Source organism: Callionymus lyra, chromosome 5 (assembly GCF_982586985.1).
Source record: "Callionymus lyra chromosome 5, fCalLyr1.hap1.1, whole genome shotgun sequence".
Lineage (NCBI taxonomy): Eukaryota > Metazoa > Chordata > Actinopteri > Syngnathiformes > Callionymidae > Callionymus > Callionymus lyra.
The window spans coordinates 2547942-2570899 of NC_141822.1; the positions used below are offsets into that span (position 1 = coordinate 2547942).

Here is a 22958-nt window from a genome sequence, read left to right on the forward strand (position 1 = left end):
CATTGGCGTCACTCCCGCTTCGCCCCAAACACGCTGTGACGTCACTGAAGACAAACACTAGAATGTAGTGACGGTGACATGATGACGTCACAGAGGGACGTCATCACCTGGATCTTTATATTTTGGAATGTTTTTATTTTGGTAAAAGAAATGATTTTATTAGATTGAATAAAAGTGTGGTCAGAAATGACCTTTGACCTCTGAGTCCTCCATGTTGGCCTGCGTGACCCGATGACCTCGTCTATGGTGACGACTATCATGTGAACAATGTTGATAAAGATTATTTAAAAATATAATAAAAATATAATGAAAATATAATATAAAACATAATAAAATATAATAAACAAACATAATAAAAATATAATAAAATATGATAAAAATAAAATCAAAACATAAAAAATACATAATAAAAATAAAATAAAATAAAATATAATAAAAATATAACAAAAATGAAATAAAAATATAATAAAATATCATAAAAATATAATGAAAATACTAAAATATGATAAAAAATATAATCAAAACATAAAAAATACATAATAAAAATAAAATAAAATAAAAAATAAAATATAATAAAAATATAACAGAAATGAAATAAAAATATAATAAAATATCATAAAAAAAGATTAAAAATATATAATAAAAAATAAAAATAAAACATTATAAAAATATAATAAAAAATATAGTAAAAACGTTTAAAAAATATATATAATATAAATATAAATAAAATGTTTACGGAGTCAGAGACAAATCTAGGAACATGATGATGTTGATCTCGTCGTCTTCGTTTGTTCCGACGGTCCATGAAGGCACCGTGACGTAAATAATGGACGCCGTGAAGAAACGTTTGAGATGATTTTAATGTTCGTTCAAGTTTCTTCAACAGTTTTAACAAATATTGTTGATTGAAAACAAAATAAAGTGAAACATTCGAACATAAACTACAACATGTTTAAAGATACATTCTTGTGACACGTGTACAAATGTGTAGTTTTTATAAATACTTTTACTAAACATGAAAGAATAAACATAACAAAGTAAAAAAAACATTTTATAAAACGATATAAAGTTTATGAAACCTTCATGTTTCGCAGCTTATTGATCGAAATATTCACTTTATTTATTCAAATAACGTTTTATACTCAACGTGAACTAAACCTCGACAGGAAGTGACATCATCTGGTGAACAAACTAAATGTAAACGTTCTTCCTGTTAAAACTTAAAGTAAATCAACGACCGACGATAAATGAATAAATGTTTAAAACTAATGTGTGAAATAATATCAACATGTGGAAACAAATAAATAACTTGTGATTTGATTTACGTCGAAGAAAAAAAGTGCAATTTTTGTTTATGTTCATTTATTTATTAAAACATTTTAACTTTTATTTATTGAAAAATATGGTTCAGTGACATGTTGAGATAAATAAAAACATGAATAAATAAATGTTGAGATAAATAAAAACATGAATAAATAAATGTTGAAATAAATAAAAACATGAATAAATAAATGTTGAAATAAATAAAAACATGAATAAATAAATGTTGAGATAAATAAAAACATGAATAAATAAATGTTGAAATAAATAAAAACATGAATAAATAAATGTTGAGATAAATAAAAACATGAATAAATAAATGTTGAAATAAATAAAAACATGAATAAATAAATGTTGAAATAAATAAAAACATGAATAAATAAATGTTGAAATAAATAAAAACATGAATAAATCAATGTTGAAATAAATAAAAACATGAATAAATAAATGTTGAAATAAATAAAAACATGAATAAATAAATGTTGAAATAAATAAAAACATGAATAAATAAATGTTGAGATAAATAAAAACATGAATAAATAAATGTTGAAATATATAAAAACATGAATAAATAAATGTTGAAATATATAAAAACATGAATAAATAAATGTTGAAATAAATAAAAGTAAAAAAGCGAAAATAAATAAAAATATGAATAAACAAATGTTGAAATAAAAAATGCACAAATAATTGTATTGACTAAATAAAAGTTAAACGTTAAATAATTAAATGTACATAAACACTAAAAAAAGCACCATTTCTTCGACAAGAATTAAATCATAAAACAATGATTAATTTCGACATTTTTATATTTATTCACACATTTATTTGTTACATAAAGTTGTGTATTTATACATTTATTTATTAATAATTGTGTCATTAATTGTCTTTCGTACAAATCTTGTGAGGCTTTAACTCTTCTTCTCAACAAACATCTACAGCTCAACAGCGACACCGTCTGATTATCAACGGTATTACACGTGGTGCGTTCAACGTACAAAACACTCGGTACAAAAATAGAACTTTTTTACGTGATTCCAAAAACAAAGTAGTAACTAACGCCAAAATATTGTGAGCAAGAAGCAAAGAGAGTCTATCAAGAAATAAATAAAGTAGAAACGAGTGCAAAAGTAGAAAAACCTTTTTACATTCTGTGTGTAGCAGCAGTGGTTCCGTCGCCCCCTGGTGGTCTAGCTGAGCTTCTGCAGCAGTGGTTCCGTCGCCCCCTGGTGGTCTAGCTGAGCTTCTGCAGCAGTGGTTCCGTCACCCCCTGGTGGTCTAGCTGAGCTTCTGCAGCAGTGGTTCCGTCGCCCCCTGGTGGTCTAGCTGAGCTTCTGCAGCAGTGGTTCCGTCGCCCCCTGGTGGTCTAGCTGAGCTTCTGCAGCAGTGGTTCCGTCACCCCCTGGTGGTCTAGCTGAGCTTCTGCAGCAGTGGTTCCGTCACCCCCTGGTGGTCTAGCTGAGCTTCTGCAGCAGTGGTTCCGTCGCCCCCTGGTGGTCTAGCTGAGCTTCTGCAGCAGTGGTTCCGTCGCCCCCTGGTGGTCTAGCTGAGCTTCAGCAGCAGTGGTTCCGTCGCCCCCTGGTGGTCTAGCTGAGCTTCTGCAGCAGTGGTTCCGTCGCCCCCTGGTGGTCTAGCTGAGCTTCAGCAGCAGTGGTTCCGTCGCCCCCTGGTGGTCTAGCTGAGCTTCTGCAGCAGTGGTTCCGTCGCCCCCTGGTGGTCTAGCTGAGCTTCTGCAGCAGTGGTTCCGTCGCCCCCTGGTGGTCTAGCTGAGCTTCTGCAGCAGTGGTTCCGTCGCCCCCTGGTGGTCTAGCTGAGCTTCTGCAGCAGTGGTTCCGTCGCCCCCTGGTGGTCTAGCTGAGCTTCAGCAGCAGTGGTTCCGTCGCCCCCTGGTGGTCTAGCTGAGCTTCTGCAGCAGTGGTTCCGTCGCCCCCTGGTGGTCTAGCTGAGCTTCTGCAGCAGTGGTTCCGTCACCCCCTGGTGGTCTAGCTGAGCTTCTGCAGCAGTGGTTCCGTCGCCCCCTGGTGGTCTAGCTGAGCTTCTGCAGCAGTGGTTCCGTCGCCCCCTGGTGGTCTAGCTGAGCTTCTGCAGCAGTGGTTCCGTCACCCCCTGGTGGTCTAGCTGAGCTTCTGCAGCAGTGGTTCCGTCGCCCCCTGGTGGTCTAGCTGAGCTTCTGCAGCAGTGGTTCCGTCGCCCCCTGGTGGTCTAGCTGAGCTTCTGCAGCAGTGGTTCCGTCGCCCCCTGGTGGTCTAGCTGAGCTTCTGCAGCAGTGGTTCCGTCGCCCCCTGGTGGTCTAGCTGAGCTTCTGCAGCAGTGGTTCCGTCGCCCCCTGGTGGTCTAGCTGAGCTTCTGCAGCAGTGGTTCCGTCGCCCCCTGGTGGTCTAGCTGAGCTTCTGCAGCAGTGGTTCCGTCGCCCCCTGGTGGTCTAGCTGAGCTTCTGCAGCAGTGGTTCCGTCACCCCCTGGTGGTCTAGCTGAGCTTCTGCAGCAGTGGTTCCGTCGCCCCCTGGTGGTCTAGCTGAGCTTCTGCAGCAGTGGTTCCGTCACCCCCTGGTGGTCTAGCTGAGCTTCTGCAGCAGTGGTTCCGTCGCCCCCTGGTGGTCTAGCTGAGCTTCTGCAGCAGTGGTTCCATCGCCCCCTGGTGGTCTAGCTGAGCTTCTGCAGCAGTGGTTCCATCGCCCCCTGGTGGTCTAGCTGAGCTTCTGCAGCAGTGGTTCCGTCACCCCCTGGTGGTCTAGCTGAGCTTCTGCAGCAGTGGTTCCGTCGCCCCCTGGTGGTCTAGCTGAGCTTCTGCAGCAGTGGTTCCGTCACCCCCTGGTGGTCTAGCTGAGCTTCTGCAGCAGTGGTTCCGTCGCCCCCTGGTGGTCTAGCTGAGCTTCTGCAGCAGTGGTTCCGTCACCCCCTGGTGGTCTAGCTGAGCTTCTGCAGCAGTGGTTCCGTCGCCCCCTGGTGGTCTAGCTGAGCTTCTGCAGCAGTGGTTCCGTCGCCCCCTGGTGGTCTAGCTGAGCTTCTGCAGCAGTGGTTCCGTCGCCCCCTGGTGGTCTAGCTGAGCTTCTGCAGCAGTGGTTCCGTCACCCCCTGGTGGTCTAGCTGAGCTTCTGCAGCAGTGGTTCCGTCGCCCCCTGGTGGTCTAGCTGAGCTTCTGCAGCAGTGGTTCCGTCGCCCCCTGGTGGTCTAGCTGAGCTTCTGCAGCAGTGGTTCCGTCGCCCCCTGGTGGTCTAGCTGAGCTTCTGCAGCAGTGGTTCCGTCGCCCCCTGGTGGTCTAGCTGAGCTTCTGCAGCAGTGGTTCCGTCGCCCCCTGGTGGTCTAGCTGAGCTTCTGCAGCAGTGGTTCCGTCGCCCCCTGGTGGTCTAGCTGAGCTTCTGCAGCAGCTTGTCGTCGAGCAGCTGGAACTGCAGGCTGACCGACATCTCGGCGATGAACTGGTCACAACCTTCTCTGGTCACCTGGCGGCAGCAGCGCAGGTCGATGTGACAGATGCTGCCGCAGCGCTTGAAGAAGGACAGCGACTGGTCGCTCACGCGGTTGCACACTGAGGACGAGAGGATACTCGTTGACGCGGCGAGAGTTACTTCACAAACGTAAAGGCGAACATGATGCAGTTCAAACTCAAGTTTAAATCTTTTAAAGTTCACTATTAAAAAAATAATCTTTACAACGACTCACTTTTCATTTGGATTCAAACAAAAACACTTTATCAAATATTTTTCACTGCTTTTTAAAAAAAAAACATTTCATACACAGTCGAACATTTTGAATAAATATTATTTTAAATGTTGTTGAGTTTTTAATGATTTAATTCAATCATTTTTATACTGAAATGTTTTAATCATTTCAATTCTTTTTTTATTTTTTATTAATTAAATATTTGTAATATTTACAAAATAAATTACTTTTTATATACATAGTTTTATATTATAATTCAAGTAATAAAAAAAAAGTTCAATATTATATATTAAATTCATAATCTTTTAATTCAATATAAATGTTATAATCGAGTCTCCAGACTAAAGCAACAGATCACAGAGATACTGATCAAACTCTCATCCAATCATGTGACGAGCAGACGATCACATGACTACATTGAAGAAGTAGATCCAGTAGCTCAGTGCTCTGTTGGTTTAGTCTGGTGTGAAATAAAAACATCAAACTCTGTTAAAAAAAACAACATTTGTTTTAGGTTTTAAACTTGTTCCTGTTGAGACACTTAAATTATCTTTACTTGAAACTAGTGATGTGTTGGTGAAGCTTCATGAAACAGTGTCATGTTGTTCAGGGGTCAGTAGATGGCGCTATCATTTGATGCTTCATTAGAACAGTTGTTCAAATCAAATAGTGCAGAGACGCCATCTAGTGGACTCTGAAGATAATGACACTGTTTCATGAAGCTTCATCGACACATCACTACCATCTAGTGGACTCTGAAGATAATGACACTGTTTCATGAAGCTTCATCAACACATCACTACCATCTAGTGGACTCTGAAGATAATGACACTGTTTTATGAAGCTTCATCGACACATCACTACCATCTAGTGGACTCTGAAGATAATGACACTGTTTCATGAAGCTTCATCGACACATCACTACCATCTTGTGGACTCTGAAGATAATGACACTGTTTCATGAAGCTTCACCGACACATCACTATCATCTAGTGGACTCTGAAGATAATGACACTGTTTTATGAAGCTTCATCGACACATCACTACCATCTAGTGGACTCTGAAGATAATGACACTGTTTCATGAAGCTTCATCGACACATCACTACCATCTAGTGGACTCTGAAGATAATGACACTGTTTCATGAAGCTTCATCGACACATCACTACCATCTAGTGGACTCTGAAGATAATGACACTGTTTCATGAAGCTTCATCGACACATCACTACCATCTAGTGGACTCTGAAGATAATGACACTGTTTCATGAAGCTTCATCGACACATCACTACCATCTAGTGGACTCTGAAGATAATGACACTGTTTCATGAAGCTTCATCGACACATCACTACCATCTAGTGGACTCTGAAGATAATGACACTGTTTCATGAAGCTTCATCGACACACCACTACCATCTTGTGGACTCTGAACATAATGACACTGTTTCATGAAGCTTCACCGACACATCACTATCATCTAGTGGACTCTGAAGATAATGACACTGTTTTATGAAGCTTCATCGACACATCACTACCATCTAGTGGACTCTGAAGATAATGACACTGTTTCATGAAGCTTCATCGACACATCACTACCATCTAGTGGACTCTGAAGATAATGACACTGTTTCATGAAGCTTCATCGACACATCACTACCATCTAGTGGACTCTGAAGATAATGACACTGTTTCATGAAGCTTCATCGACACATCACTACCATCTTGTGGACTCTGAAGATAATGACACTGTTTCATGAAGCTTCACCGACACATCACTATCATCTAGTGGACTCTGAAGATAATGACACTGTTTTATGAAGCTTCATCGACACATCACTACCATCTAGTGGACTCTGAAGATAATGACACTGTTTCATGAAGCTTCATCGACACATCACTACCATCTAGTGGACTCTGAAGATAATGACACTGTTTCATGAAGCTTCACCGACACATCACTATCATCTAGTGGACTCTGAAGATAATGACACTGTTTTATGAAGCTTCATCGACACATCACTACCATCTAGTGGACTCTGAAGATAATGACACTGTTTCATGAAGCTTCATCGACACATCACTACCATCTAGTGGACTCTGAAGATAATGACACTGTTTCATGAAGCTTCATCGACACATCACTACCATCTAGTGGACTCTGAAGATAATGACACTGTTTCATGAAGCTTCATCGACACATCACTACCATCTAGTGGACTCTGAAGATAATGACACTGTTTCATGAAGCTTCATCGACACATCACTACCATCTAGTGGACTCTGAAGATAATGACACTGTTTCATGAAGCTTCATCGACACATCACTACCATCTAGTGGACTCTGAAGATAATGACACTGTTTCATGAAGCTTCATCGACACACCACTACCATCTTGTGGACTCTGAACATAATGACACTGTTTCATGAAGCTTCACCGACACATCACTATCATCTAGTGGACTCTGAAGATAATGACACTGTTTTATGAAGCTTCATCGACACATCACTACCATCTAGTGGACTCTGAAGATAATGACACTGTTTCATGAAGCTTCATCGACACATCACTACCATCTAGTGGACTCTGAAGATAATGACACTGTTTCATGAAGCTTCATCGACACATCACTACCATCTAGTGGACTCTGAAGATAATGACACTGTTTCATGAAGCTTCATCGACACATCACTACCATCTTGTGGACTCTGAAGATAATGACACTGTTTCATGAAGCTTCACCGACACATCACTATCATCTAGTGGACTCTGAAGATAATGACACTGTTTTATGAAGCTTCATCGACACATCACTACCATCTAGTGGACTCTGAAGATAATGACACTGTTTCATGAAGCTTCATCGACACATCACTACCATCTAGTGGACTCTGAAGATAATGACACTGTTTCATGAAGCTTCATTGACACATCACTAGTGAAACAAAGGACATGATGGAAGTGAATCAACATGGACGACTCACCCGACAGGTTGACGTCCGTGAGCGAGTCGCGGGTGGTGGTTCCCGCGGCCGTCAGGATGTTGACCGACTGGTCCGTGATGTGGTTGCAGTAGCTCAGGTCCAGCTTGGACAAGACTGGCATGTGTCGGATGATGAGATGCAGCGACAGGTCAGTGATGTCCAGACCTGCCAGACCAAAGTCCTGCACCAGTCGCAGGCGACTGCGGTTCTCACACTGACCTGAGGTAGAACCAGAACCAGAACTTGTTTATGTTGGTGACAATCCAAGGATGTATAGGAATATAAATTCAACCAAATGATTTAAATAAATGTCGAACCTGGTCTGGTGTCCGTCGGCGGAGACAACAAGTCTCTCATCTGAGCGTCTTTCAGTCCTTCGACCCACTGCAGGTCCAGAGTCCTGAGCAGAGGACACCAGGACGACACCAGAGCAGAGACGGCGATCCAGGAGCAGCCTGACAAGAGCAGCACTCGCAGGCCTGGAGAGAGACGACTCAACGGATCATTAACTCATTAACTCATCGACTCATCAAATCATCGACTCATTAACTCATTAACTCATCGAATCATTAACTCAATGTCTCATCGACTCATCGAATCGTCGAATCATCGAAACATCAACTCATCGACTGATTCACTCTTCACTGGCTTCCAGTTTCTTTCAGGATCATTTGAAAATTCTGGTTCTTACTTTCAGATCTATTCATGGTCAGACCTTCCATCAGTGATCTGATCCAGACTTACACCCCAGCTCGGGCTCTGAGGTCTGTGGATCAGAATCTACTGATGGTTCCTGAAATTCAGGACCAGAGGAGAGAAATCCTTCCAGACTGTTGCTCCTAAGCTTTGGAACCATCTCTGTGTTTGATGATCTACTGACTCCTTCAAGAAACATGTGTGTTTGATGATCTTCTGACTCCTTCAAGAAACATCTGTGTTTGATGATCTACTGACTCCTTCAAGAAACATCTGTGTTTGATGATCTACTGACTCCTTCAAGAAACATGTGTGTTTGATGATCTTCTGACTCCTTCAAGAAACATGTGTGTTTGATGATCTACTGACTCCTTCAAGAAACATCTGTGTTTGATGATCTACTGACTCCTTCAAGAAACATCTGTGTTTGATGATCTACTGACTCCTTTAAGAAACATCTGTGTTTGATGATCTACTGACTCCTTCAAGAAACATCTCTGTGTTTGATGATCTACTGACTCCTTCAAGAAACATCTGTGTTTGATGATCTACTGACTCCTTCAAGAAACATCTGTGTTTGATGATCTACTGACTCCTTCAAGAAACATCTGTGTTTGATGATCTACTGACTCCTTCACGAAACATCTGTGTTTGATGATCTACTGACTCCTTCAAGAAACATCTGTGTTTGATGATCTACTGACTCCTTCAAGAAACATCTGTGTTTGATGATCTACTGACTCCTTCAAGAAACATCTGTGTTTGATGATCTACTGACTCCTTCAAGAAACATCTGTGTTTGATGATCTACTGACTCCTTCAAGAAACATCTGTGTTTGATGATCTACTGACTCCTTCAAGAAACATCTCTGTGTTTGATGATCTACTGACTCCTTCAAGAAACATCTGTGTTTGATGATCTACTGACTCCTTCAAGAAACATCTCTGTGTTTGATGATCTACTGACTCCTTCAAGAAACATCTGTGTTTGATGATCTACTGACTCCTTCAAGAAACATCTGTGTTTGATGACCTACTGACTCCTTCAAGAAACATCTGTGTTTGATGATCTACTGACTCCTTCAAGAAACATCTGTGTTTGATGATCTACTGACTCCTTCAAGAAACATGTGTGTTTGATGATCTACTGACTCCTTCAAGAAACATCTGTGTTTGATGATCTACTGACTCCTTCAAGAAACATCTGTGTTTGATGATCTACTGACTCCTTCAAGAAACATCTCGGTGTTTGATGATCTACTGACTCCTTCAAGAAACATCTGTGTTTGATGATCTACTGACTCCTTCAAGAAACATCTGTGTTTGATGATCTACTGACTCCTTCAAGAAACATCTGTGTTTGATGATCTACTGACTCCTTCACGAAACATCTGTGTTTGATGATCTACTGACTCCTTCAAGAAACATGTGTGTTTGATGATCTACTGACTCCTTCAAGAAACATGTGTGTTTGATGATCTACTGACTCCTTCAAGAAACATCTGTGTTTGATGATCTACTGACTCCTTCAAGAAACATCTCTGTGTTTGATGATCTACTGACTCCTTCAAGAAACATCTGTGTTTGATGATCTACTGACTCCTTCAAGAAACATGCGTGTTTGATGATCTACTGACTCCTTCAAGAAACATGTGTGTTTGATGATCTACTGACTCCTTCAAGAAACATCTGTGTTTGATGATCTACTGACTCCTTCAAGAAACATCTCTGTGTTTGATGATCTACTGACTCCTTCAAGAAACATCTGTGTTTGATGATCTACTGACTCCTTCAAGAAACATCTCTGTGTTTGATGATCTACTGACTCCTTCAAGAAACATCTGTGTTTGATGATCTACTGACTCCTTCAAGAAACATCTGTGTTTGATGACCTACTGACTCCTTCAAGAAACATCTGTGTTTGATGATCTACTGACTCCTTCAAGAAACATCTGTGTTTGATGATCTACTGACTCCTTCAAGAAACATGTGTGTTTGATGATCTACTGACTCCTTCAAGAAACATCTGTGTTTGATGATCTACTGACTCCTTCAAGAAACATCTGTGTTTGATGATCTACTGACTCCTTCAAGAAACATCTCGGTGTTTGATGATCTACTGACTCCTTCAAGAAACATCTGTGTTTGATGATCTACTGACTCCTTCAAGAAACATCTGTGTTTGATGATCTACTGACTCCTTCAAGAAACATCTGTGTTTGATGATCTACTGACTCCTTCACGAAACATCTGTGTTTGATGATCTACTGACTCCTTCAAGAAACATGTGTGTTTGATGATCTACTGACTCCTTCAAGAAACATCTCTGTGTTTGATGATCTACTGACTCCTTCAAGAAACATCTGTGTTTGATGATCTACTGACTCCTTCAAGAAACATCTCTGTGTTTGATGATCTACTGACTCCTTCAAGAAACATCTGTGTTTGATGATCTACTGACTCCTTCAAGAAACATCTGTGTTTGATGACCTACTGACTCCTTCAAGAAACATCTGTGTTTGATGATCTACTGACTCCTTCAAGAAACATCTGTGTTTGATGATCTACTGACTCCTTCAAGAAACATCTGTGTTTGATGATCTACTGACTCCTTCAAGAAACATCTGTGTTTGATGATCTACTGACTCCTTCAAGAAACATCTGTGTTTGATGATCTACTGACTCCTTCAAGAAACATCTGTGTTTGATGATCTACTGACTCCTTCAAGAAACATCTGTGTTTGATGATCTACTGACTCCTTCAAGAAACATCTCTGTGTTTGATGATCTACTGACTCCTTCAAGAAACATCTCTGTGTTTGATGATCTACTGACTCCTTCAAGAAACATGTGTGTTTGATGATCTACTGACTCCTTCAAGAAACATCTGTGTTTGATGATCTACTGACTCCTTCAAGAAACATCTGTGTTTGATGACCTACTGACTCCTTCAAGAAACATCTGTGTTTGATGATCTACTGACTCCTTCAAGAAACATCTGTGTTTGATGATCTACTGACTCCTTCAAGAAACATGTGTGTTTGATGATCTACTGACTCCTTCAAGAAACATCTGTGTTTGATGATCTACTGACTCCTTCAAGAAACATCTGTGTTTGATGATCTACTGACTCCTTCAAGAAACATCTCGGTGTTTGATGATCTACTGACTCCTTCAAGAAACATCTGTGTTTGATGATCTACTGACTCCTTCAAGAAACATCTGTGTTTGATGATCTACTGACTCCTTCAAGAAACATCTGTGTTTGATGATCTACTGACTCCTTCACGAAACATCTGTGTTTGATGATCTACTGACTCCTTAAAGAAACATGTGTGTTTGATGATCTACTGACTCCTTCAAGAAACATCTCTGTGTTTGATGATCTACTGACTCCTTCAAGAAACATCTGTGTTTGATGATCTACTGACTCCTTCAAGAAACATCTCTGTGTTTGATGATCTACTGACTCCTTCAAGAAACATCTGTGTTTGATGATCTACTGACTCCTTCAAGAAACATCTGTGTTTGATGACCTACTGACTCCTTCAAGAAACATCTGTGTTTGATGATCTACTGACTCCTTCAAGAAACATCTGTGTTTGATGATCTACTGACTCCTTCAAGAAACATCTGTGTTTGATGATCTACTGACTCCTTCAAGAAACATCTGTGTTTGATGATCTACTGACTCCTTCAAGAAACATCTGTGTTTGATGATCTACTGACTCCTTCAAGAAACATCTGTGTTTGATGATCTACTGACTCCTTCAAGAAACATCTGTGTTTGATGATCTACTGACTCCTTCAAGAAACATCTCTGTGTTTGATGATCTACTGACTCCTTCAAGAAACATCTCTGTGTTTGATGATCTACTGACTCCTTCAAGAAACATGTGTGTTTGATGATCTACTGACTCCTTCAAGAAACATCTGTGTTTGATGATCTACTGACTCCTTCAAGAAACATCTGTGTTTGATGATCTACTGACTCCTTCAAGAAACATCTTAAGACGTTTCTATTTGTTCAGGCTTTTCCTTGATTTTCTCGAACTCCTGTGTTGTTCTCAGTTTTATCTTGACCTTTAAAATATATACTTTATTGAATATTGTTTTGATTGTTTAAGCGCTTTGTGACCCTGGTCTGGAAAAGCGCTATAAAAATAAATATTACTTACTTACTTACTGATAAAATGATTGACTCATCGACTCATCGACTGATCCACTGATCAATTTATTGACTCAGCAACTCAACGTCTCATCGACTCATCGACTCATCAAATATTCGACTCAACGACTAATCGACTCACCCACTGATCAAATTATCGACTCAGCGACTCAACAACACAGTTCTTCTGGGTCAGAACCGAGGTCCAGACCAGGACCCGCAGGTGTGTCGTTCTCACCTGGCAGTCTGTGGATGAGCCAACTCAGCTGCTTCTTGGAGATGTTGGTCCAGCTCAGGTCCAGAGACACGGGTTGTCTTCGGATGATTCCACTGAGCATGAGTGGAGAGATGGACTTACAGCGGCTCAGGTTGATGCGAGTCCACAGCGTCTTGTCGCAGCACCTGGAGAGACACATGTAGCATAGCATAGCATAGCATAGCATAGCATAGCATCGCATCGCATCGCATCGCATCGCATAGCATAGCAGAGCATAGCATAGCATAGCATAGCATAGCAGAGCATAGCATAGCATAGCATAGCATAGCATAGCAGAGCAGAGCAGAGCAGAGCAGAGCATAGCAGAGCATAGCAGAGCATAGCATAGCATAGCATATCAGTGTCAGAATATTGAATAGTAATTTTAATTATAATATATATTTGTGTAAAACAAAATAATAATTCTGAAAATATTCAAATGTCTCACAATAACATGATTATCGAACATTATTTTGGGATCATTTTATTCAATAATTTCTATATTAAAAGGTTGAATTTTGTTATTTTCTTTTGTAATTCAATAAAAATATGTAAATAAGAAAATAGGTCACATAGAGTTTAATAATATAATTACAATAAATCAAAGGAACATTTTCAAATTTGATATTTTTTAATACATAGTCTTTTAAATTCAATATATAAATGTTATAATAGAGTCTCCAGACTAAACCAACAGATCTCAGAGATACTGATCAAACTCTCAGCCAATCATGTGACTATTATACCAACATTTTTATAATGAACTAAAAAAACTACAGATTGAGTTCAGAACATTTAACTTTTTTAATTGTTGGAATTATAACATGAAACTCTATGGGTAAACAAATATTCCAATTTGAAATAATAAAAAAACAAACCTTTCAATATAAAATGTTTTTAATATTCAAAAAAGATGCTTAAAAACATTTCATAGAAAAGTTTCATTATTGAACGGTTGAATTAAATCTATACATTATATATTATATTTAATGGTTTAATATACATTATATATTATATTGAATATTGCCGGACACACACTCACCATCTGTTCCAGGTGCGACACACACTCATGCACACGCACAGGTCCTTGTGCGTCATGTGACCGAACACCTTCATCCACGTCTCTCGCCGCAGGACGTGAGTCTGACCGTCGTCCAGCGCCAGTCTGTCGGGGGCGGGGCTGATGGGCGGCGGGCGGATCACGTGATGCTCCATCTGGACGCTCTTGGGCGGCGAGCGGCAGGCGAGGGGTCGCGGGCCGACCGGCGCCATGTTGCTGCTCCACTCCGGCGGCGAGTAGCCGCGCGGCGTTCCGTTCATCTCGCGCTCCCTGCGCCGCAGCCAGTCGCCGAGGTCGCCGCCGCCGCCGCCGCCGTTGCTCACGGGCCAGCGGGCGCCGGGCGGGTCGTCGGGCTCTCGTTTGATGGAGCGAACGTTGACCAGACTCTCCTCCGTCTTCACGACTCTCCTGCACTTGTTGGACTCCTCCGTCTTCCGGTGGTTCTGGTTGGCGTCTTCCTTCTTCGGGGCTCGCCTGAGGAGACTCGTGGGACTCGTGGGACTCGCGTCTCGCTTCAGCGGCGGCTTCTGGTGGGTCGAGCGCTCCTCGGCCTTCAGGACCTCCTGCTTTGGCGCCGGCTCTTTCTGGGCCGAGCGTCGGCGCTGGTGGCGAGCCTTCACGTGAGCGGCGCTCCTCTCCGGGTCCACGACGCTGGTCCCGGCTCTGGTGGCGCCGACGGACGACTGATGGTTGTCTCTGCTGGACGTCCTCAACAGGGAGTTGAGGAGCAGGATCTTGGCCTTGTCCTCCATGTTGGCGTGTCTCCTCATCGCCTCCTCCTCCTGCTCCTCGTCCTCCTCCTCGTCCTCCTCGTCCTCCCTCTTCTCCTTCAGAAGGATCCTGTTCAGAGAGAACATGTCGTCGTCCAGATCGTCTCGCTCGTCCTCAGCGTCGCAGTCGTTCTCCGTCTTGATGTGTCGCAGCAGCTTAGAAGAAATCTGCTCGTCGGGTCTGGGAGGTTTTTTCTGCATCAGAGAATCACTCGTTAGTCTAGAGAAGTTAAGTCTATACAGTTAGTCTATAGAAGTTAAGTCTATACATTTAGTCAATAGAAGTTAAGTCAATAGAGTTAGTCTCAAGAAGTTCAGCCTATAGAAGTTAAGTCTATACAAGTTAAGTCTATAGAAGTTAAGTCTATAAAACTTAAGTCTATAGAAGTTAAGTCTATAAAACTTAAGTCTATACAAGTTAAGTCTATAGAAGTTAAGTCTATACAAGTTAAGTCTATACAAGTTGAGTCTATACAAGTTGAGTCTATACAAGTTAAGTCTATAGAAGTTACGTCTATACAAGTTAAGTCTATACAAGTTGAGTCTATACAAGTTAAGTCTATAGAAGTTACGTCTATACAAGTTAAGTCTATAGAAGATAAGTCTCTACAAGTTAAGTCTATACAAGTTAAGTCTATACAAGATAAGTCTATAGAAGTTAAGTCTATACAAGTTAAGTCTATACAAGTTAAGTCTATACAAGTTAAGTCTATAGAAGTTAAGTCTAGAGAAGTTAAATCTATACAAGTTAAGTCTATACATAAGTAAATCTAAGAAGTTAAGTCTATACAAGTTAAGTCTATAGAAGTTAAGTCTATAGAAGTTAAGTCTATACAAGTTAAGTATATACAAGATAAGTCTATACAAGTTAAGTCTATACAAGTTAAGTCTATAGACGTTAAGTCTATACACGTTAAGTCTATACAAGTTAAGTCTATACAAGTTAAGTCTATAGAAGTTAAGTCTATAGAAGTTAAGTCTATACAAGTTAAGTCTATACAAGTTAAGTCTATAGAAGTTAAGTCTATACAAGTTAAGTCTATAGAAGATAAGTCTATACAAGTTAAGTCTATACAAGTTAAGTCTATAGAAGTTAAGTCTATAGAAGTTAAGTCTATACAAGTTAAGTCTATACAAGTTAAGTCTATACAAGTTAGGTCTATAGAAGTTAAGTCTATACAAGTTAAGTCTATACAAGTTAAGTCTATACAAGTTAAGTCTATAGAAGTTAAGTCTATACAAGTTAAGTCTATACAAGTTAAGTCTATACAAGATAAGTCTCTACAAGTTAAGTCTATACAAGTTAAGTCTATACAAGATAAGTCTATACAAGTTAAGTCTATACAAGTTAAGTCTATACAAGTTAAGTCTATACAAGTTAAGTCTATACAAGTTAAGTCTATAGAAGTTAAGTCTATACAAGTTAAGTCTATAGAAGTTAAGTCTATACAAGTTAAGTCTATAGAAGTTAAGTCTATACAAGTTAAGTCTATACACGTTAAGTCTATACAAGTTAAGTCTATAGAAGTTAAGTCTATAGAAGTTAAGTCTATAGAAGTTAAATCTATAGAAGTTAAGTCTATAGAAGTTAAGTCTATAGAAGTTAAGTCTATAGAAGTTAAATCTATACAAGTTAAGTCTATACAAGTTAAGTCTATACAAGATAAGTCTATACAAGTTAAGTCTATACAAGTTAAGTCTATACAAGTTAAGTCTATAGAAGTTAAGTCTATACAAGTTAAGTCTATAGAAGTTAAGTCTATACAAGTTAAGTCTATACAAGATAAGTCTATACAAGTTAATTCTATACAAGTTAAGTCTATACAAGATAAGTCTATACAAGTTAAGTCTATACAAGATAAGTCTATACAAGTTAATTCTATACAAGTTAAGTCTATACAAGATAAGTCTATACAAGTTAAGTCTATACAAGATAAGTCTATATAAGTTAAGTTCATTCAATATTCTACGTCCATTAACCTTGTTTTTATCGTCCGTGGATCAATAGTTAAATCATGACTTGGTTGATAAAGTGTTAAATATTTCAGATAAAACAAACACAATCATGTAATAAAAGAAGGATTAAAAAAACTATTTTTAACATGTTTTCTTTAATTTCTTACAAGTTGATAAATAATTATGACCCACGTGTTGTAGAACGACTTGTATAAAAATATACTATTTATGATCATGATTAGTTTCATTGTAACACAAAGAAAACACTGTAAATATTGACATGTTAATATTGTATTCTTTTTACTTTATATAAACTTTATTCAAATATAAACCATAAAAAATAAAAATAAAATGTGTTTTGAAATCCAAAAATTTTAATAAAAAATATACAGTTCTATGAATATCACTACAGTATTGTGGAAAATAAATATTATAATATTTAAGTGTATCAATGTTTTCATGCAACGTTGACTGTGTATTGAGTCACAATATTTATGTACTTTTAGTACACAAGAAGTTTCTTCTGATAATAAAATACATCAGCTTCAAATATTTCTTCATGTTCTGCAGCAGAAATATCAGTTTGAGATTTTACGAGATATAAAAGATCCAAAGAAACGTAAGATATGAAATATAGCTCAAGAGCTTCGAGGCTCGAACGACTGTCGTGACCTAAATGTTGACGATTCACAGACTGAGGCTAAAAACACACTTTTGTGGCTCAGCCAATGACAGGCCTGGATACTAGTGTGTAGTAAAACCTCACAGCTGCACACATCGAGTCCTGCTCCTCACTTCCTTGAATCAGACTCATCGGCCAATCAGCTCATAGAATGAAACAGGAAGTAGATCAGAGTCATCGGAATTTTCATTCGTTGAAAGTTTCAATCTTTTAATTGAAACATGATCGTCTGTGAGTCACATGATCGTCTGTGAGTCACATGATCGTCTGTGCGTCACATGATCGTCTGTGCGTCACATGATCGTCTGTGCGTCACATGATCGTCTGTGCGTCACATGATCGCTGTGAGTCACATGATCGTCTGTGAGTCACATGATCGTCTGTGAGTCACATGATCGTCTGTGAGTCACATGATCGTCTGTGAGTCACATGATCGTCTGTGAGTCACATGATCGCTGTGAGTCACATGATCGTCTGAGTCACATGATCGTCTGTGAGTCACATGATCGTCTGTGAGTCACATGATCGTCTGTGAGTCACATGATCGTCTGTGGGTCACATGATCGTCTGTGAGTCACATGATCGTCTGTGAGTCACATGATCGTCTGTGGGTCACATGATCGTCTGTGCGTCACATGATCGTCTGTGCGTCACATGATCGTCTGTGCGTCACATGATCGCTGTGAGTCACATGATCGTCTGTGAGTCACATGATCGTCTGTGAGTCACATGATCGTCTGTGAGTCACATGATCGTCTGTGAGTCACATGATCGTCTGTGAGTCACATGATCGCTGTGAGTCACATGATCGTCTGAGTCACATGATCGTCTGTGAGTCACATGATCGTCTGTGAGTCACATGATCGTCTGTGAGTCACATGATCGTCTGTGGGTCACATGATCGTCTGTGAGTCACATGATCGTCTGTGAGTCACATGATCGTCTGTGGGTCACATGATCGTCTGTGGGTCACATGATCGTCTGTGAGTCACATGATCGTCTGTGGGTCACATGATCGTCTGTGGGTCACATGATCGTCTGTGAGTCACATGATCGTCTGTGCGTCACATGATCGTCTGTGAGTCACATGATCGTCTGTGAGTCACATGATCGTCTGTGAGTCACATGATCGTCTGTGAGTCACATGATCGTCTGTGAGTCACATGATCGTCTGTGAGTCACATGATCGTCTGTGGGTCACATGATCGTCTGTGGGTCACATGATCGTCTGTGGGTCACATGATCGTCTGTGAGTCACATGATCGTCTGTGAGTCACATGATCGTCTGTGAGTCACATGATCGTCTGTGAGTCACATGATCGTCTGTGAGTCACATGATCGTCTGTGAGTCACATGATCGCTGTGAGTCACATGATCGTCTGAGTCACATGATCGTCTGTGAGTCACATGATCGTCTGTGAGTCACATGATCGTCTGTGGGTCACATGATCGTCTGTGGGTCACATGATCGTCTGTGAGTCACATGATCGTCTGTGGGTCACATGATCGTCTGTGGGTCACATGATCGTCTGTGAGTCACATGATCGTCTGTGAGTCACATGATCGTCTGTGCGTCACATGATCGTCTGTGAGTCACATGATCGTCTGTGAGTCACATGATCGTCTGTGAGTCACATGATCGTCTGTGGGTCACATGATCGTCTGTGGGTCACATGATCGTCTGTGAGTCACATGATCGTCTGTGGGTCACATGATCGTCTGTGAGTCACATGATCGTCTGTGGGTCACATGATCGTCTGTGGGTCACATGATCGTCTGTGGGTCACATGATCGTCTGTGAGTCACATGATCGTCTGTGCGTCACATGATCGTCTGTGAGTCACATGATCGTCTGTGAGTCACATGATCGTCTGTGAGTCACATGATCGTCTGTGAGTCACATGATCGTCTGTGAGTCACATGATCGCTGTGAGTCACATGATCGTCTGAGTCACATGATCGTCTGTGAGTCACATGATCGTCTGTGAGTCACATGATCGTCTGTGAGTCACATGATCGTCTGTGGGTCACATGATCGTCTGTGGGTCACATGATCGTCTGTGGGTCACATGATCGTCTGTGGGTCACATGATCGTCTGTGGGTCACATGATCGTCTGTGGGTCACATGATCGTCTGTGGGTCACATGATCGTCTGTGGGTCACATGATCGTCTGTGGGTCACATGATCGTCTGTGAGTCACATGATCGTCTGTGAGTCACATGATCGTCTGTGCGTCACATGATCGTCTGTGCGTCACATGATCGCTGTGAGTCACATGATCGTCTGTGAGTCACATGATCGTCTGTGAGTCACATGATCGTCTGTGAGTCACATGATCGTCTGTGAGTCACATGATCGCTGTGAGTCACATGATCGTCTGAGTCACATGATCGTCTGTGAGTCACATGATCGTCTGTGAGTCACATGATCGTCTGTGAGTCACATGATCGTCTGTGAGTCACATGATCGTCTGTGCGTCACATGATCGTCTGTGCGTCACATGATCGTCTGTGCGTCACATGATCGTCTGTGCGTCACATGATCGTCTGTGCGTCACATGATCGCTGTGAGTCACATGATCGTCTGTGAGTCACATGATCGTCTGTGAGTCACATGATCGTCTGTGAGTCACATGATCATCTGTGAGTCACATGATCGTCTGTGCGTCACATGATCGTCTGTGCGTCACATGATCGTCTGTGCGTCACATGATCGCTGTGAGTCACATGATCGTCTGTGAGTCACATGATCGTCTGTGAGTCACATGATCGTCTGTGAGTCACATGATCGTCTGTGAGTCACATGATCGTCTGTGAGTCACATGATCGTCTGTGAGTCACATGATCGTCTGTGAGTCACATGATCGTCTGTGGGTCACATGATCGTCTGTGGGTCACATGATCGTCTGTGAGTCACATGATCGTCTGTGGGTCACATGATCGTCTGTGGGTCACATGATCGCTGTGCGTCACATGATCGTCTGTGCGTCACATGATCGTCTGTGGGTCACATGATCGTCTGTGGGTCACATGATCGTCTGTGAGTCACATGATCGTCTGTGAGTCACATGATCGTCTGTGAGTCACATGATCGTCTGTTGGTCACATGATCGTCTGTGGGTCACATGATCGTCTGTGGGTCACATGATCGTCTGTGGGTCACATGATCGTCTGTGGGTCACATGATCGTCTGTGGGTCACATGATCGTCTGTGGGTCACATGATCGTCTGTGGGTCACATGAGCATGAACATATAGCATCAATAACCAACTAGTTTACCAAACCATCCGTGTAACTCCAAATAACTCTTCATCCTCGTGTCACTTTTAAACAACTAACTAACTCCGGAGGTAGAAGATGCTTCCTCTTCTACGTGGAAATGATCAACACAGGCCTAGAGCGCCCTCTGGTGGTTTAGTGTGAGAATAACATGTGAAATGATATACCGCTAATAATGTGGTAATAATTTCACACATAAGTCGCTCCAGAGTATAATCTCACCCGCGGACACACTATGAAGAAAACTGACACTTATAGTCTGGAAGATACGGTAATGCTTTAAATCAACATTTGTACAAGAACATATAAAGTTAGAAGTGATATTTTAATTTAATAAACTGATGATCAGATGTTTGACCTCGACCCTGACAGAACGACCTCTCACCTTCTTCTTCAGAGCAGGTTCGTCGTTGGTCTCGAACAGTTTCCTCTTCCTCCTCAGAGGGTTCTCCTCGAGCCGGGGTCGCGGCGAACCCTCCAGGGACGACAGCGGGGGTCGCTTCTTGGTGGGCTCCTCCTCCTTCCTCTTCGGGGTCTCGTCCCGGACCCTCTTGGCCGCGGGGGTCACGGGGGTCGGCGGCGGCGCGGCGGCGGCGGGAGGGTCGGGCTCATCCCTGGGGTCGCGGCCGGGTCGCGGCTCCTTCAGGAGCGAGCCCGGCAGGTTGGAGGCGTACTTGAACCCGGGACCCCTCTTTTGCTTTGAGGCCAGAGGTTTAGAAGAAGAAACACAACTTTATCGCTCGTGTTGGCGCGACACGGACGCGGCGATGCTTACTTTCCCCGTCTTCCCGGCGTGGTTGCACTTGGGACACTCCCAGCAGTTCGGCAGCTCGTCGTTGACGACGCCGCTGGAGTCCTTGACCTGAGCGACGAGTCAGTCACGACGACAACAACAACAACAACAACACAACTGCACGCGACAATCACCAGGAGGCAGTTTGGATGAACGATCTCGTTGCAGATGGAACACTCCATCAACATCAGGTTGAACTTCTCCTCCTCCTCCTCCACCGTGTCCTCCTTTCCAGCTTCTCCACAGACCAGACACACGGCCGTGTGCGGCAGGACCGGCTGTGGACGCACACACATTCACACATTCACACATTCACACATTCACACACACACACGCACGCACGCACACACATTCACGCGCACATGCACGCGCACGCACGCACACACACACGCACACACACACGCACACACACAACAGCAACTTTAGTACACAAACAATCAACCCAGAGTTTGAAACCTTCACGTAAAGATCAATTCAAGTGTTTCGACTGTAGTTTAACAGAATCAAAGTTTAAATCAGATAAATGTATTTTTATATTTCATGATTTTAATGATTTTTATTCAAACTTTATTCTTTGTTTTCTTCTCAGAAGAAACATTGACACGTGAAGATAAAAAGTTAAATAAGAATATATTTACGAGGCGTCGTCTCTCTAAACAATCCTCTCAGTAACGGTGCCCTGAGCAGCTCCCATAATGCTTTGCTGCCCAGCCAACCAATCACAGCTGTCGATGACTTTCGATGACATAGACGTAGAATTTAAATACAGTATTGTAAGTAAGTAAGTAATTTAAATGTATATAATGTAACGCTTTTCCAGACCAATCAACCGTCACTAAATAGAGCAGAGTGTAGTAATACTTCATTAATGCTTCATTAATGCTTCATTAATACTTCATTAATACATGAACATGTGATTTATTGTCACTTCAATAGAAGGGTAATACGGTACACTTTACCATTAATACTTCATTAATGCTTCATTAATGCTTCATTAATACTTCATTAATGCTTCATTAATACTTCATTAATGCTTCATTAATGCTTCATTAATACTTCATTAATGCTTCATTAATACTTCATTAATGCTTCATTAATGCTTCATTAATGCTTCATTAATGCTTCATTAATACTTCATTAATGCTTCATTAATGCTTCATTAATACTTCATTAATGCTTCATTAATACTTCATTAATGCTTCATTAATGCTTCATTAATGCTTCATTAATACTTCATTAATGCTTCATTAATGCTTCATTAATACTTCATTAATGCTTCATTAATGCTTCATTAATGCTTCATTAATGCTTCATTAATACTTCATTAATGCT

At 41.1% G+C, this 22958-nt stretch overlaps 1 protein-coding gene across 1 annotated transcript in view; it reads right to left on the reverse strand.

Moving 5' to 3' along the window:
* Positions 1-4626: 4626 nt before the first annotated feature.
* Positions 4627-22958, reverse strand: part of kdm2bb (lysine (K)-specific demethylase 2Bb) — a 48523-nt gene continuing 30191 nt past the window's right edge. The window contains exons 14-21 of the mRNA XM_087790463.1: positions 21761-21904; positions 21609-21695; positions 21219-21530; positions 14128-15110; positions 13068-13231; positions 8283-8444; positions 7966-8184; positions 4627-4848 (exon numbers count right to left, since the gene is read on the reverse strand). Of these exons, the coding sequence (XP_087646589.1) occupies positions 4667-4848; positions 7966-8184; positions 8283-8444; positions 13068-13231; positions 14128-15110; positions 21219-21530; positions 21609-21695; positions 21761-21904 (2253 nt within the window). The 3' untranslated portion in view covers positions 4627-4666. The remainder of the gene's footprint in view (positions 4849-7965; positions 8185-8282; positions 8445-13067; positions 13232-14127; positions 15111-21218; positions 21531-21608; positions 21696-21760; positions 21905-22958) is intronic.